At 43.6% G+C, this 16,307-nt stretch overlaps 1 protein-coding gene across 1 annotated transcript in view; it reads left to right on the plus strand.

Annotated features, from left to right (window-relative positions):
- The first annotated feature begins 2,582 nt into the window (after positions 1-2,582).
- The window catches only part of OXSR1 (oxidative stress responsive kinase 1), a 74,079-nt gene continuing 60,354 nt past the window's right edge, over positions 2,583-16,307 (plus strand). Inside the window, exon 1 of the mRNA XM_084902822.1 lies at positions 2,583-3,029. Coding sequence (XP_084758948.1) covers positions 2,960-3,029 — 70 coding nt within the window. The 5' untranslated portion in view covers positions 2,583-2,959. The remainder of the gene's footprint in view (positions 3,030-16,307) is intronic.

Here is a 16,307-nt window from a genome sequence, read left to right on the forward strand (position 1 = left end):
CCCCGCCCACCCCCCCAAGGTGCCAAAAGCAAAGCACAACACAGATAAGTTGCTTCAAAGCAACAAAGAAAGGGAAGCCTGGCTGTACTCTCTCTGTTTTGCACACTGTGGTAGATGCTGTCTAGGCTGTGCCTGTCTTTCGGGCCTCCTATTCGGAAGTTAGCTTTCAGAGAGTTCTGGTTCATGAGAGGACTGCCTGTGGCTCTGGCCTAAGTGCTTTCTCTGGCTTTGGGAGTGTGCCCTCCCCCACTGGGAGCTGGGCAGAGGTGCAGGAGCACTGACCCGCTAAAGAGGGAGAAGAGTTGGCCGGCAAGTGCCTCAGCTTTCTTGCCTGTTAATGGGGCAATGCTGACGTGTGTTCAGTTTCTCAGACAGTTCACAGCAGGACTGAGCCCACACAGGAAGCCCTCACTAATGTGCCCTTTAAGGACTGCCCTTCCTCTCCTGTCTCACTCCTTCAGAGCGCCTCTTGGAGTCACCTCTTAAACCAACCACGGGTATCTCAGTCCTGGTTCAGAGCCTGATTTTGGGAGGAACCTGAACTAAGACAAGGACTCCTTTGAAAATGTCCTGAAAAACAAGGTCCCTCTCCAAAGGAAAATAAACCTACTTAAAACCCAGATAAGATTTGGTAGTGTTTGTTTTTTTAAATTATCACCCGAGGATATTTTTTCATTGCTTTTTAGATAAGAGTGGAAAACAGGAGGGGTGTGGAGGGTGGAGGGTGAAGGGTGGGGAGGGAGGGAGGGAGGGAGGGAGAGAGAGAGAGAGAGAGAGAGAGAGAGAGAGAGAGAGAGAGAGGGAGAGGTCAATGTGAGAGAGATCCATAGATTGGTTACCTCCCACATGTGCCTGCAACCAAGGTATGTGCCCTTTAACCGGGAATCAAACCTGTGAGTTTTGGTGCATGGGTTGATATTCTAACCACTGAGCAACCGGCCTGGGCAAGATTTGGGGGTATTTTAATATTAGGGCCAGGGTTCCAGAATCACCCTACCTTCTCTTTCCCCCCTTTCCCAAAAGATTACCGAGGGAGCCATATACAAGGATCAGCAGCCTAACAAGAATGAGCTTACTAATAAGTGTCTAAAACCCCTTTATACCCCGTTTAAAATTCTTTGCGTGGCTGGTTCCTTCTCCGCTTTTCTCCAAACTCCATAACACATGACAGTAGAAAAGGTGACAGTAGTAAAGGCTGACACCTGTGTCTGCAGCAAGGTTTCTGCTGTGCTTTCAGACCTGACAACTTATCCTCTCAATTTCCACCTGTTGGAATCATGTTATCTTTGCAGGTTCTGGTACAAATGCCACCACATCCATAAAATGTCCAATTACACCAACCAATCAGAAACCTGCTACCAGCTCCATTCCCACAGTTCCTAGCGATGGTCAGGGGACCTGCCGCCACAGCAGAGCGCAGGGCCCAGGCCCAGGGAGGGTCTTCTCCAAGGACTACAATTGGTCTGAAGGATGATCAGCTGAGAACAGTTTTGCACCTAACCCAACGCATATTGATGCCTTTTAAAATAGATTTTTAAACATCAGTGATGAGGGGCCCCGCAACCCTGACATGTGTCCTGGCTTCCCGGTTCATAGGTCCATGCACAACCACTGAGCCACGCCAGCCTGGCGGTTGGTACCTTCGTTTCCATTTTACCAAACGCGTTTGTCACCTTGTTAATCTCCCCAGTGGGCCTAAGCGGTCAACCCCAGAGAACGAGTTCAGTGAGGTCACACCAAAGGCAAAGCCCTTGGAAGATGGGCCAAATCTCACTGGTTTCATGGCCCAAGATGCTTAAGGGGAAGGTGGGGGGAAGAAACTCCAACTTTCAGAAGCCCCCAAGTCAGATGCTCTTTTGAACTCCAGACCCAGAGTGGAGAATGGAGAGAACTCGCTCCCGGCCCAATAAGGTGGCTGAGAACCGCCACGGGTTAACGTGGAGAGAACTTCCTCCTGGAAAAAAGTGTCGTCATGGGACAAGCTTCCAGTTCCAGTCCATACGTGGCCCGGGCCTTTGTCCTAGTTGGCGCATTTCCAGAGCCCGAGGCTACCCCACCCTGCGGCTCCCCGGGGCTTCTCCACACCCAGCGGAGCCGTTGGCACGTCTCGAGGGTGTGACGGTTACGCCGTGACGTCGCTCGGAGACCGGCCGGGAGCTGAGTATGTACAGCGGTCTCGAGGGACTGGAGCCCCGGCGCAGAGCAGCGCGCCGAGAGCATGGGGGCGGGACTAACGTATGACTGATGTCCATACTCGCCTATCAGCTTTCTGATTCCTTCTCAAACAAACCAATGACTGCGACGACGGAGACGGCAACGTGCCCCCCGCCGCTCGAAGTGGCTCCGCCTCTCCCCTTGGACACCTTTGGCCGCCATGCTTAGTGTGGCTACCTCGTCTGTGCTACTTTGGGGCCTTCTCTGCCTCTCCGGTGTCCTCACTGGACTCCTTCCTAAACATCCCTTCCTTATCACTGCCAACTTCCATCTTCTCAGGCTCCTTGCTCGCTCGCTGCTAAGTCAGCCACACTTGGTATGGCGGAAGTGGGGGGCGTGGCATAGGCGGGGCGTGACCGGCGCGGTGACGTCAGCGCGCTGCGTGTCGGCAGGTGAAGGGAAAGTTTGGCCCGTGCGTGGGGCCGGGGTGGAGGGCGGGACGGAGGGGCCGGGCCCAGGCGAAGCTCCGGTGGCTGCTGCAGCGGAGGCCCAGGCCGGGACTTGGACCGGACCGGGGCGTGCCGGACGCAGGGGAGCAGGAGGCGAGATCCCGCCGGCGCTTCGAGCCCCCCGCCGCTCCGCCGCTCCGCCGCCGGGTGACCCCGCACCCAGGCGCCCTTCGGACCTGCTTCTCGAGGAGATTGGTGGGGTCGCGGCGGCAGCGGTTGGGGGTGGGGAGAGGCGAGGCGAGGCAAGGAGAGAGGACAGCGAGTTTGCGGGAGGATCAGAAAGCTGAGCCGCCGACATGACCGAGGACTCGAGCGCCCTGCCCTGGTCCATCAACAGGGACGATTACGAGCTGCAGGAGGTGATCGGTGAGAGCTGGCGCCGCTGAGCCGGGAGGCACCGCTCCGGGCAGCGGGGGACACGCGGGAGGGATCGCGGAGACAGACCCGCGGGGTCCTGGGGACCAGCCGGGAGCTCGGGAGCGCAGGGCTCACACAGATGAATGGGCACGCGTGGGGCCCGCGGGGCTGCAGGGCGCGTGGGTGAGGCTCCGGGTGTGTGCGGCGCGGGAGGGGACACTGAGTGAGAGACGCGCCTGCGGGGCGGGGGCGGGTGGGTTTGAGGGGCTCAGGGAAGACTGACGTCGCGATCGATATGTGAACCTGAGCCCCCGATGTCTCCTGGAGAGAAAGAAGAGTGCAGGCTTGTCAGGGCTGTACAAAGAAATGGGATATCGGAGTGGAGACACGGCCACCTCTTTGGGGGATTGTGGGACGGGGCGCTTTGGTTCCTTCCCGCATCGGAGGAAATGCCCACGAAATGCCAGGCATTGGCCGGGGTGGAGCTGGGTGGGGGGGATCCTCTTCAGACGAAGCTGCAGGTACCGGTTCTGAGCAACGTGTGGACACAGCTTCCTACTGCTTGGGACACTGACTTTCTATTTCGGGAGGTAGACTGTGAAATAAGTAGGCAAATGAAAAACAATTACAGGCTTTGGCAAGTGCTAGGAAATGAGATGTTCTGATAAGGAATAACCTGGAGACCTCCTTAGGGTGATTGCAAGGGGGAAAACCCCCCACAAAAAACCTTTTCTGAGTCATTGAAGCTGAGCACTGAAGGATGAGGAGGAAGCTGAAGAGTTAGGGAAGATTTTCCCTACGGAGGGAGGAGAAAATGCAAAGTTTCCGAGGAGGGGAACCCGCTGGATGCACTTGAGGAGCTGAAGGGCAGAAAGAAAGGGAAGGCAGAGGCCGGATCTTAGGGACCCTCCCAGCCTTGGTAAGGATTTTGGAATTTTAAGTGTTACTGGAGTGCCTCAAGCAGGGACACGACATCTCGTGGGTCTGGCTGTTGCGTGCGGAGTGGATTTGAAAGGAGTCCAGGAATACCAGTTGGCATAGCACACAACTTGCATGGAGATTGTAATGCTCAGAGAGGCACGTGTGCTGGGGGAGGAGAGGGACCGGGGATGCTGAGGGAAGTATTTGTTGGAAAGCAATAATCCAGTGACTTTAGAAATAAAATAAAAAAAAGGTGTGGGTGTCCTTAAACAGAAACTCGGTTCAACCAACCCGAGCAGACCCCTGTTCTTGAAGGAAGGAGGTGGTGGCCTCTGCTCCATCAGCACCCTGTCCTAAAATTAGTTTTATAACAGAGACCGGCTGAACACTCACTAGCTGTCACGGGGGTGGGAGTGTTTATTGTACTGTATCTGCGTTGTAGAGAAACTTTGTCATATTTCTTTTTTTGCACTTGCCTCTTGTTTCAAAACAAATCTGGGCTACGTTTTGTCTGAAAGACATCACATTTTTCCCCTTAAGCCACTCCATGGGCCCGTGTGCTCCTTACGTGCTGTGTCTTGACATGTACTGGTTGGTTCTTAGGACAGCCAGCTAGCTAGCTAGGTCTCTGTCTTGATGGATTGCTCTGGGCCCCTCAGCGTTTCATACCGAAGAAAGGGACTAAGGGGGAGATTCCAAAGTAGTGTCTGAAAACCAAGAAAAGCATCCCTATGATCGTTTTAGAAGAGGAGTTTTTGCTTTCGTGTTGGGTGAACATCTTTTTAGGGTGAAGAGGATGTTTGGGGTCATTCTTGATGCCTTTGCTATTGAGGTGGCATCAGAGTAGAAATTGGGAGACTAATAGGGTGTTCAGGAGTGGAGAAAGGGGAGTCCCAGCCCTCTGTGGTAGGGTTACTCTTGATCTCATTCTCAAAGTGGTTCATGGATCAAAGGTTAAGAATGCCAATGTTGCCCTAACCGGTTTGGCTCAGTGGATAGTGCAGACTGAAAGGTCCCAGGTTCGATTTCGGTCAAGGGCATGTGCCTTGGTTTCAGGCACATCCCCAGTGGGAGGTGTGCAGGAGGCTGATGGATGTTTCTCTCTCATCGATGTTTTAACTCTCTATCCTTCTCCCTTCCTCTCTGTAATAAAAATCAGTGAAATATATTTTTTTTTAAAAAGAAAAAGAATGCCAATGTTACGATTTGACCACCTTATTTTTTTAAAATAATTTTACTGAGGTATAATTTAGTACCATAAAATTCAGCCATTTTTAAGTATAAAATGCAGTGATTTTTAGTAAATTTACTGTGTTGTGTACCAATCAGCATAATCCAGGTTTAGAATATTCTCATCACCTCACTGAGATCCCTTGTGCCTGTTACAGTTAATTCCTGCTCCCACTCCCAGCCCCTGGCAGCCACAAATCTCCTTTCTGTCTCTATAGATTTGCTTTTTTTGGACATTTCATATAAATGAGATCATATAACATGTGATCTTTTGTGTTTGGCTTCTTTCATTTAGCATAGTATTTTTCATTTTCAAAAACAATTTTATGGAGGTATAAGTTATATACCATAAAATCCACCAGTTTTAACCTTATTGTTCTATAGGTTTTTAGTAAACTTACAGAGTTGTTCATTCATCACTCCAATCCAATTTTAGGACATTTTTATCATTCCAAAATGATGCCTCATGTCCATTTGTAGTCACTCCCTGTCTCCCCCTCTCATCCCCTCGCTTCAGGCAACCACAAATCTTTCTGTCTCTCCATATTTGCCTTTTCTGGATTTCCATATAAAAATGATCATATAACATGGGATTCTTTGTGTTTGGTTTTTTTAATTTGACATAATGTTTTTTTGAGGTTTACTCATATCATGTACACCAGTGTTTCCCAACCTTCTCTCATGATGAGAATCACCTGGTGGAGTTGTTAAAACACAGATTCCTGAATCCCAACTAAGAAGTGCTAAACTAGAATTTTTGAGAACATATAGGTAAAATTGCATACCTAACTTAGTGCTCTGTATATAAAATCTGTCTTAGAGCACTAGTTAAGTATACAATTTTACCTATATGTTCCCAAAAATTCTAGTTTAGCACTTCTTAGTTGGGATTCAGGAATCTGTGTTTTAACAACTCCACCAGGTGATTCTCATCATGAGAGAAGGTTGGGAAACACTGATGTACACCACCCTCCTTTTACCACTTGCTGGACATTGGGCTTCTGTTTTTTGGCTGTGAGCATTCACATCAGATCTTCCTGTGAACATATTTCATTTTTCTTGAGTGGAATTGCTGGATCAGAAGGTGAAGTGACTGTTCCATTTACATTCCCATTAGTGATTATGAAGGTTCCTATTTCCAGCATTTGTTTGTCATTTTGATTGTAGCCATTCTAATGGGTGCAAAGTGAAATCTCATTGTGTTTTTTTGCGTTTCCCTGATGACTAATGATGTTGAGCATCTTTTCATGTGCTTGTTTATTAGCTTTCCATATATCTTTGCTGAAATTTTTGTGCTTTGGTTTCTGTTCTTATTGAGCTATAGGCGTTAGTCTGTGTATCCATTCTGGATTTGAATACTTCATAACCTGATACGTGATTTAAAATATTTTCTCCCAGCTGAGGCCGGTTTGGCTCAGTGGATGGAGCGTTGGCTTTCGGACTGAGGGGTCCCAGGTTCGATTCTGGTCAGGGGCATGTGCCTGGGTTGCAGGCACATTCCCAGTGCGGGGTGTGCAGGAGGCAGCTGGTTGGTGTTTCTCTCTTATCGATGTTTCTAGCTCTCTATCCTTCTCCCTTCCTCTCTGTGAAAAGTAGGTAAAATATATTTTAAAAAATATTTATTTATTTATTTATTTATTTATTTATTTATTTATTTTTTCTTCTTCCAGTTTGTAGCCTGTCTTTTCACTTTCTTTCTTTCTTTTTTTTTTTTTTAAATATATTTTATTGATTTTGTACAGAGAGGAAGGGAGAGAGATAGAGAGCTAGAAACATCGATGAGAGAGAGAGTCATCGACCAGCTGCCTCTTGCACACCCCATACTGGGGATGTGCCCGCAACCAAGGTACATGCCCTTGACCGGAATCAAACCCGGGACCTTTCAGTCCCCAAGCCGACGCTCTATCTATTGAGCCAAACCGGTCTCGGCTGTCTTTTCACTTTCTTTTTTTTTTTTTTTTTTTTTATATATTTTATTGACTTTACACAGAGAGGAATTGAGAGGGACAGAGAGCTAGAAACATCGATGAGAGAGAAACATCGACCAGCCGCCTCCTGCACACCCCCACCCGGGAATGTGCCCGCAACCAAGGCACATGCCCCCAACCGGAATCGAACCCAGGACCTTTCAGTCCGCAGGCCGACGCTCTACCCACTGAGCCAAACCGGTCCCGGCCTTTTCACTTTCTTAATGGTGTCTTTGAAAATACAAAAGTTGCCCAACTAGTGTTGTTCAGTGGATGAGGGGACCTGTGAACCAGGAGGTCATGATTCAATTCCTGGTTAGGTCACATGCCTGGGTTTCAGGTTTGGTACCCAGTCTGGGTGTGTGTGGGAGATGTTTCTCTCTCTCTTTCCAATCAATAAAAACATTTTAAAAAATACTGAAGTTTTGAATTTTGATACAAGTTTAATTTATCACTTCTTTCTTTTATTGATTGTGCTTTTTTGGTGTTGTAGCTAAGAAATCTTTACTAATCCCAACATCAAAACATTAAAAAAAAAAGCAAGCAGATACCCCATGTTCATCAAGTGGTGTCTGAAAAAAAAAAGGGAATATAATATATGCAACCGGCTACAACATGAATGAACCTCAAAAAAACATCATGCCAAATAAACCAAACACAGAGAATCACATATGAAATGATTTAGGCCTCTGGTGCATTTGGGTTAATTTTTCTGGATGGTGTGAGGTTAGGTGAGTCATTTTGTTTTATGGATGAAAACACTGAGACGTAGAAAGGCAGAATGACTTGTGTGGAGTCAGAGAGCTAATCAGTGGCTAAGGCAGGACTGGTGTCCAGCTCTCCTTTTCCTCTTTCAGGGTCCTTGTTCCTGCACCTGTATTTGATTAGTTTTTGGCTATAAACTGGAAGGTGATGGTCAGAGTTTGACAGATTAAAGGAATATTCTTACAATGAAAGCATCTGGCAGGAGCAGATATTTTGTTGATAACCTTCTCGGCTGTAGTAGGATTTGTTCTCTTCCGTGTATACTATTTTTATAGTGTTCTCCCTCTCATTAGTAAGTTCCTGCCACTCCACTCCTCATCCACTCTCACCTATCTTCCCAACAGAGAGGAAAAAAAGATTTTCCTCCAACGACAGCCTAGTACTGGTGCAATTAGCAAGGCTCAATAAAGCAGTGTATTCTTATTCTAACGTTCCTTCTGCACTCAAATGTTTGAAATACAGGATTTTGTAATAAGCTGTGGTCTTCAAAATAAATTCTTTGATTTCTTCAGACTGCACTCAAGTTATTTTCGGGAAACAAATGTTTGGAGTCCAGAAAAGATAAAGCTTGGGGAGGGGGAGGTTAATTTGAATTTTTTGTTTTCAAGGGATTGTATTATAAGGAAATTAGAGGCCTGGTGCACAAAGTTTGTGCACGGGTAGAGTCCCTAGGACTGGCCAGTGATCAGGGCTGATTGGGACCTTCTGGCTGCTGGCCGGGGCCTCCCTTCATTCCGCACTGCCCCTGGTGGTCAACGCACGTCATAGTGAGCGATAGAACTCCCGGTCGAACTCCCGTGGGGACACTTTGCATATTAGCCTGTAGTGCATATCATGTCCACCACTTGCTGTATATATGTATATATATATTAGCCTTTTATATATATATATATATATATACACACACACACACACACACACACACATAGATGGTATAATGTCTTTCTTACCAAAGCACATTATATTTACTTGAACTGTAATTTTTTTGTGTGTGTGCTGCTTAGTACTATAATGTTTGTGAGGTTAATATTTCTGTTTTGTTCTCTCCTTTTCTGGCAAAATTCTATAGAGAAAATAAAATTTCTTTTTTTTTTTTTTTTTTTTTTTTTTTTTGAATCAATCTAGAAAATAAAATTTCTTAATTAAAACAAAATAAAAACATACAGATTCAGAATTCAAAGGACTTCCTTTTAAAGAATTTTAGTATCTTAAACATTTTTTTTATAAGATTTTCATTTCTTTAAGTATACTTACTTGTAACATACGTTAGTATTATTCTCACTACAAATCATGCATCTATTCTGTTTTTGAGCTCCTTTCTAAACCCTATGATTGTGTAGAATTCTGACCAGGTGTTCAGTAGCCACACATTTTGATGTCTAACGTAGTGATTTCCAAATGCAGATTTCAGGATTTCACTCTAGCCCCCTGCATAAGTGTGAAAGACATTTGCTCTGTCAACAGTGATGCTTAAGCAATGGCGAGTGTATTTTCTTCCCAGGATTGGGAGACTTAATTATGGCAACGTTTTTTAATAAGGCCAGCTTTGGGCCAACAACCTCATAGGCTTGTACCAACAGGGATTGCAGTTGGCTGCATGTAGTGGAAAACAAATAATAGTAGCTTAATAAAATACTTCCCCCCATTGTATAACAAGAACACTGGAGTGGCAGCCGAGGTGCCATCCGACACCCAGGCTCCTAGTTTTCACTCCACTGCACTTAGCGCATGACTCTCATTCTCGAGATAATTGTCCCACCTCTACACCACGTGCCTGTGTTCGGCTGGAAGGGTATGGCAAAAGGACAAAGGCACGTGACAACTCAGTTGGCACCCTTTCACAGGCCTTTCTTTCTGGAGGCTTTACTCAGTGGCTTCCCTTTCTGCCATTGGCCAAAACTGTGTCATCGGGCCCTTTGCAAGGGGGCTGTGAAATGAGGCCTTTTATTTTAGCTGGGCACATTATGACTTCAGACAAATTTAGGTGAAAGTTTTGTTGTTTAAAAATAAGGGGAAACTGTTTGGTGGATAGGCAACTAAAAAATTAAAGTAGTTAAATAAGACATTTCAAGTAAATAATTTAACCTGACACATGGCATTCGGTTAATAAGTGTTAGCTTTAACCTAAAGGGCAGCTGCCTGCCAGTTAAGAGCACCGGTGTTGAAACACCATGCAGTTCTGGTTTCTAGGCCCTTCCCTGCCTCTTACTAATGCATGACCTCAGTCTTCCACTTGCTTACATTGCTCTTCTTGCATTGCTTTGTAAGATCAATAATACCTAACTCATGAGATGATTGTGAGGATCAGACGGAAAAAAGCAGCACAAGTAGAGAGAGTGCTCAGCATAGCACTCGGCACAATGAGCCAATGTTCAATACTTGTTAGCACTCACGGTGATCGTGAGGAAATGCCCATCACACTGGGCTGCTTTTGTGTTTGCTCTGGCCCAAGCAGGCAACTATTTTTTCCTTGAAAACATATGCCACTACTTGATTGATTAATTCGTTCAACAAATATTGAACTTTTGTGTCAGGCACTGTTCTGGATGGCTAGAGATAAGCAGTGAAACGGAGAGAAATCCCTGCTTTTTTGGAGTTTAACACCTAGCGGTGAAGGACAGAAATAAAGCAGGGAAAGGGGCGGGGGGTGGGGTGGGGGCCCTGCCAGGGATAAAGGGGAGTTTTAAACAGATCAGGATAACGTGGGCCGTAGGTGGAGAATGGTGTTGTAAGGGTTTAGGGGTGGAAGGAGGTTACCAGGGGAGAGACGCAGTCGTAGACGGGGTGAGAAGCAGTCAGATGCTGGATACGACATATTTCAAAATTAGAGATGTGTGGTTGGATGAGATGTGAGAAGATCTGAAGATTTTTGGCTGGAGCATCTGGAAGAATGAGTTACCATCTACCGAGATAGGAGATCACCCGAGTGAACAGGAGAGAAAGGGATGATTCATTGCAAAACCATCCGGCTGATTGAATACTTACTTACTCAAAGCATATGGCCACGTGTCTTTATTTCCATCTCTGTATGGACAGAATAGCATGCCTTTTATGATGACTGTTCTTACAGCTGTTTCTCCAGTTGAACATGACTGACAAGAGGCCTTATTTAGAAAAGGGTTTACAAACTTGTAAATTCCCGTATGTTCCATGGTTCAGGTGACAATGCTTTAGTCATCTTTCATAATGAACATTCTAAGCTAGCTCTTTAGTAAATGTAAAACCTTACTAAAAAAAAAAAAAAAATACTTAGGCACTAGCTGGTTTTACTCAGTGGATAGATTGTCAGCCTGGGGACTGAAGGGTCCTGGGTTCGATTCAGGTCAAGGGCACATGCCCGGGTTGTGGGCTCGATTCCCAGTGGGGGGCGTGCAGGAGGCAGCTGATCAGTGATTCTCTCTCATTGTGGATGTTTCTATCTCTCTCTCCCTTTCCCTTCCTATCTGAAATCAATAAAAATATATTTTAAAAAATACTTAAAAACAGAATCTTTAGAATGTGTATCTGCTATAGTGATGGCAGGTTAAAATTTTGGGAGAAAATATCTTCAAATAATTTGGTTCATTTGATAGGAATAATATCCTTTTTTTACTTTCTTATTTTAGAAAATATATATTTTTATTGATTTCAGAGAGGAAGTGAGAGGGAGAGATAGAAACATCCATGATGAGGGAGAATCATTGATCGGCTGCCTTCTGTAAAACCGCTACTGGGGATCGAGCCTCCATCCCGGCATTTGGTGTTCTCATGTGTCTTTGACTGGAATCAACCCAGGACCCTTCAGTCCACAGGCTGATGCTCTATCCACTGAGCCAAACCAGCTAGGGCTTTACTTTTTCTTTTAAACACCTGGGTGTACTAAAGTAGAGAGAGACTCCGAAAGATTTTTAGTCTCCATCATGCTTTTGGGCATCTCATTTCCTGTCTCAAGAGATGAAGTTACCCAATTTGAAGGATTTCGGGATAAAGGGAATTCATATTTTTGTGCATTAATCCGTTCTGTTGTATAATGTACGCTAATCCTGCAGTTAACTAACTATAGAGGACAGAAGAGTGTAAGAAGTGGGCATGTAGGGAAATGGTGCATTGAAATGCACAACAGTGTAAAACAGTGAAAGCTTGAATTAGGATGTTTTATTAGAAATTGCTTTATATAATCTTCACATCAGGATGATGCTTATTAGAAGGCATTGGTGCAGTAGCTTTCACACCTTGAGTAAACCATTTTTAAGAGATACATTTTCTTTTATTATGTATGTGCAGTGCATACTGATGTGTTCTATTGGGTCGGCAGCTAAGTAATTGCGGGTTTCACACATATATGGCTTCAGTTGAATTTTTAGGTTTGCAGACGTAGTACAAATGTAAAACACATTTTGTTATTGATAGTTGGCTATTCAGCTGTTAATCAGTAAAAAAAGTTTTTTGACCTGTTTTGTAGTTTTCGTTTGGCGTTCGTTGAAAAATGGAAAATCAAAAGGAACATTTTCGTCATATTTTGCTTTTTTATTTCCGCAAAGGGAAAACGCATCGCAAGCTCATAAAAAGTTATGTGCTGTTTATGGTGACGAAGCCTTAAAAGAACGGCAGTGTCAAAATTGGTTTGCCAAATTTCGTTCTGGTGATTTTTCACTCAAAGATGAAAAACGCTCTGGTCGTCCAGTTGAAGTTGATGACGCCCTAATCAAAGCAATAACCAATTCGGACTGTCACAGTACAACACGTGAGATTGCAGAGAAGCTTCATGTATCACATACATGCATTGAAAATCACTTAAAACAACTTGGCTATGTTCAAAAACTCGATACATGGGTTCCTCGCGAACTGAAAGAATCACAGTTAACGCAACGCATTAGCAGCTGCGATTTGCTAAAGAAACGTAATGAAAATGATCCATTTTTAAAACGACTGATAACTGGCGATGAAAAATGGGTTGTTTACAACAATATCAAGCAGAAAAGATCGTGGAGCAGGCCAGGTGAACCAACTCAAACAACATCAAAAGCTGATATTCATCAAAAGAAGGTTTTGTTATCAGTTTGGTGGGATTACAAAGGAATTGTCTACTTTGAACTCTTACCACCCAACCGAACGATCAATTCTGATGTCTACATTGAACAACTAACGAAATTAAACAATGCAGTTGAAGAAAAGCGGCCCGAATTGACAAATCGAAAAGGTGTTGTATTCCATCATGACAATGCAAGGCCACACACATCTTTGGTCACTCGGCAAAAATTAATGGAGCTTGGTTGGGATGTTTTGCCACATCCACCATATAGTCCTGACCTTGCACCATCTGATTACTTTTTGTTTCGATCTTTACAAAACTCCTTGAATGGTAAAAATTTGAATAATGATGATGATGTCAAATCGTACCTGATTCAGTTTTTTGCTAATAAAAACCAGAAGTTTTTTGAACGTGGGATTATGATGCTGCCTGAAAGATGGCAAAAGGTCATTGATCAAAATGGGCAATACATTACAGAATAAAGTTATTTAGTTCCATGAAAAAATTGTCTTTGATTTTCTTTAAAAAATCCGCAATTACTTAGTTGCCGACCCAATATATGGTTCTATTTACTCTAAGAAAAATGATGGTTGAAACCAGTAAGTTGATTTGTAGTTTGAAAAATTCCCCATGAAGCGACCTGCTTTAAAGACGAGATGAAATATGTTCAAAATTTCTATCTCCAATCCTATTTGGTGCAGCCACTGTGGAAAGCAGTGTGGAGTTATTAAAAAAAAAAAAAAAAAATTTAAAATGGAAGTGCCTATGACGCAGCGATTCCACTTCTGGGAATATATCCGAAGAAGCCTAAAACATTAATTCCAAAGAATATACGCATCCCTATGTTCATTGCAACGTTATTCACAATAGCCAAGCTCTGGAAGCAGTCCAGGTGCCCATCAGCAGCTGATGGATAAAAAGCTGTGTACATTTACACAATGGACTACTACTTGGCTCTGCATAAGGAAGTGTAGCCCTCTGCGACAGCATGGATGGACTGGAGAGCATTACACTAACTGAAATAAGACAGAAAGACAAGGACCCTATGATTTCACTTATATATGGAATCTAATGAACAAAATAACAAAAACAAAATAAAAATAGACTCACAGATAGAGAACAGACTGACAGATGTCAGAGGGGAGAGGGGCTGTGGGACTGAGTGAAAAGGTGAAGGTATTAAGCCAAAAAACCAAACGAACTCATGGACACAGACACCAGTATATTCACATAGTGTGCAGCCATCACCACTCTAATCCCAGAGCATGCTCACAGCTCCAGAAAGAAGCTCCATCCCATCAGCAGCACTCCTCACTCCCTTTCCCCTGGCCCTGGCAGCCACTAACCTCTTCTCCATGTCTGTTAGGTTTCTGTTTCAAGAGCGTTACACAAATGGCGTTATAGAATATGTAACTTTTTGAGGTTGGCTTTTTTCACGCAACATAATGCCCTTGACATTCCTTCAAGTAATTGTGCATTTCAGTGGTTTATTTTCATTGCTGAGTAGTGTTCCGCCGTATGGATTTACCCGCATTTGTTTAACCATCTGTTGATGGGTAGTTTGGGTAGTTTACAGCTTTTGGTTATAAATAAAGTTGCTATGAACATTCATAAATAAGTTTCTCTGTAAACATATGTTTTTGTTTTCTTTGGGATAAATACCCAACAAACATATGCTGAGATATACAAGGCCGTTTTTAGTTTTAAAAGAAATGGTGGAACAGTTTGCCAGAGTGTCTGTACCAGTTTTTCTATTTCATCAGCAGTGTGTGAGTGATCCAGTTTCACCATATCCTCACCAGCATTTGGTGTTCTCATTAAATTTTTTTTTCAGCCATTCTGAGGGGTTATCTCATCTCCAATGAATTATTTTTTTTTTAAATATATTTTTATTGATTTTGTACAGAGAGGAAGGGAGAGAGATAGATAGCCAGAAACATCGATGAGAGAGAATCATTGATCAGCCACCTCTTGCACAACCCCCTCCGGGGATATGCCCGCAATCAAGGTACATGCCCCTGACCGGAATCGAACCCGGGACCCTTCAGTCCCCATTGAGCCAAACCGGTTTTCGCTCCAGTGAATTATTTTACACCTTTGGCAAAATCAGTGGGACACATTGGTGTGAATCTGTTCTGGATTTTCTATTCTTTGTGTGTGTGTGTGTGTGTGTAGTCGTGTGTGTAGTCCTCTGTCAATACTGCACGGTCTTGATTACTGTTAAATATGAGTCTTGAAATTGGGTATAATTTCCTTAACTTTGTTCACATTTTTCACATTTGGCTATTCTAGAGTCTTCCCTTTTAATATACATTTTAGAAGAAGCTTTTCTATATGTATAAAATACATTGCCAGGATTTTGATAGAATAGCATTAAACCTATATGTAGTTAATTTGGGACTATTGACATTTATTGTGTTGTTTTTTTTAAATTGATGAACACGGTTTGTCTCAATTATTTAGTCCTTCTTTACTCTATTTAATTGGAATTTTATAATATCAAGCATATTTTTCTGTTCATATTTTTTTGGATTTGTACCTAAATATTAATTTTGGGGGGATTAATTGTTAATGTTACTATGTTTTAAAATTTTGGTTTCCACTTGTTTGTTGTTAGTTTATAGAAGTGGAATTGGTTTTTGTGTGTTGATCTTATGTCTTGCAACCTTACTAAACTCTTTTTTTAATTTTTTTATTTTTCAGAAATGTGTATATTTATTTATTTATTTATTTATTTATTATTAAATTATTATCTGTGTACATATACCATTGCCGCCCCCCTCCCCCATACATACCCTTCCTTTCCAGAGTTTTGTGTCCATTGGTTGTGCTTATATGCATGTACACAAGTCCTTCAGTTGATCTCTTATCTCCCCCAGATCTCCCTACCCTCCCCGCTGTAATTTGATAGTCTGCTTGTTGTTTTACTGTGTCTATATCTATCCTTTGGTTCATCAGTTTATAATGTTCTTTATTATCCATAAATGAGTGAGGTCATGTGGTATTTCTCTTTCATTGACTGGCTTATTTCACTCAGCATGGTGTTCTCCAATTCGATCCAGGTTGCTGCAAATGATGAGAATTCCTTCTTTTTTATGGCAGCATAGTATTCCATTGTGTAGATGTACCATAGTTTTTTGATCCAATCATCTGCTGACGGGCACCTAGGCTGTTTCCAAATCCTAGCTATTACAGATTGTGCTGCTATGAACATTAGGTGTGCATATATCCTTTCTGATTGGTGTTTCTAGTTTCTTGGGATATAATCCTAGGAGTGGGATTACTGGGTCAAATGGGAGTTTCATTTTCAGTTTTTTGAGGAAACTCCGTATTGTTCTTCACAGTGGTTGCACCAGTCTGCATTCCCACCAGCAGTGCACGAGGGTTCCTTTT

Source organism: Pipistrellus hanaki, assembly GCF_964339955.1.
Source record: "Pipistrellus hanaki genome assembly, chromosome: 13".
Taxonomy (NCBI): Eukaryota; Metazoa; Chordata; class Mammalia; order Chiroptera; family Vespertilionidae; genus Pipistrellus; species Pipistrellus hanaki.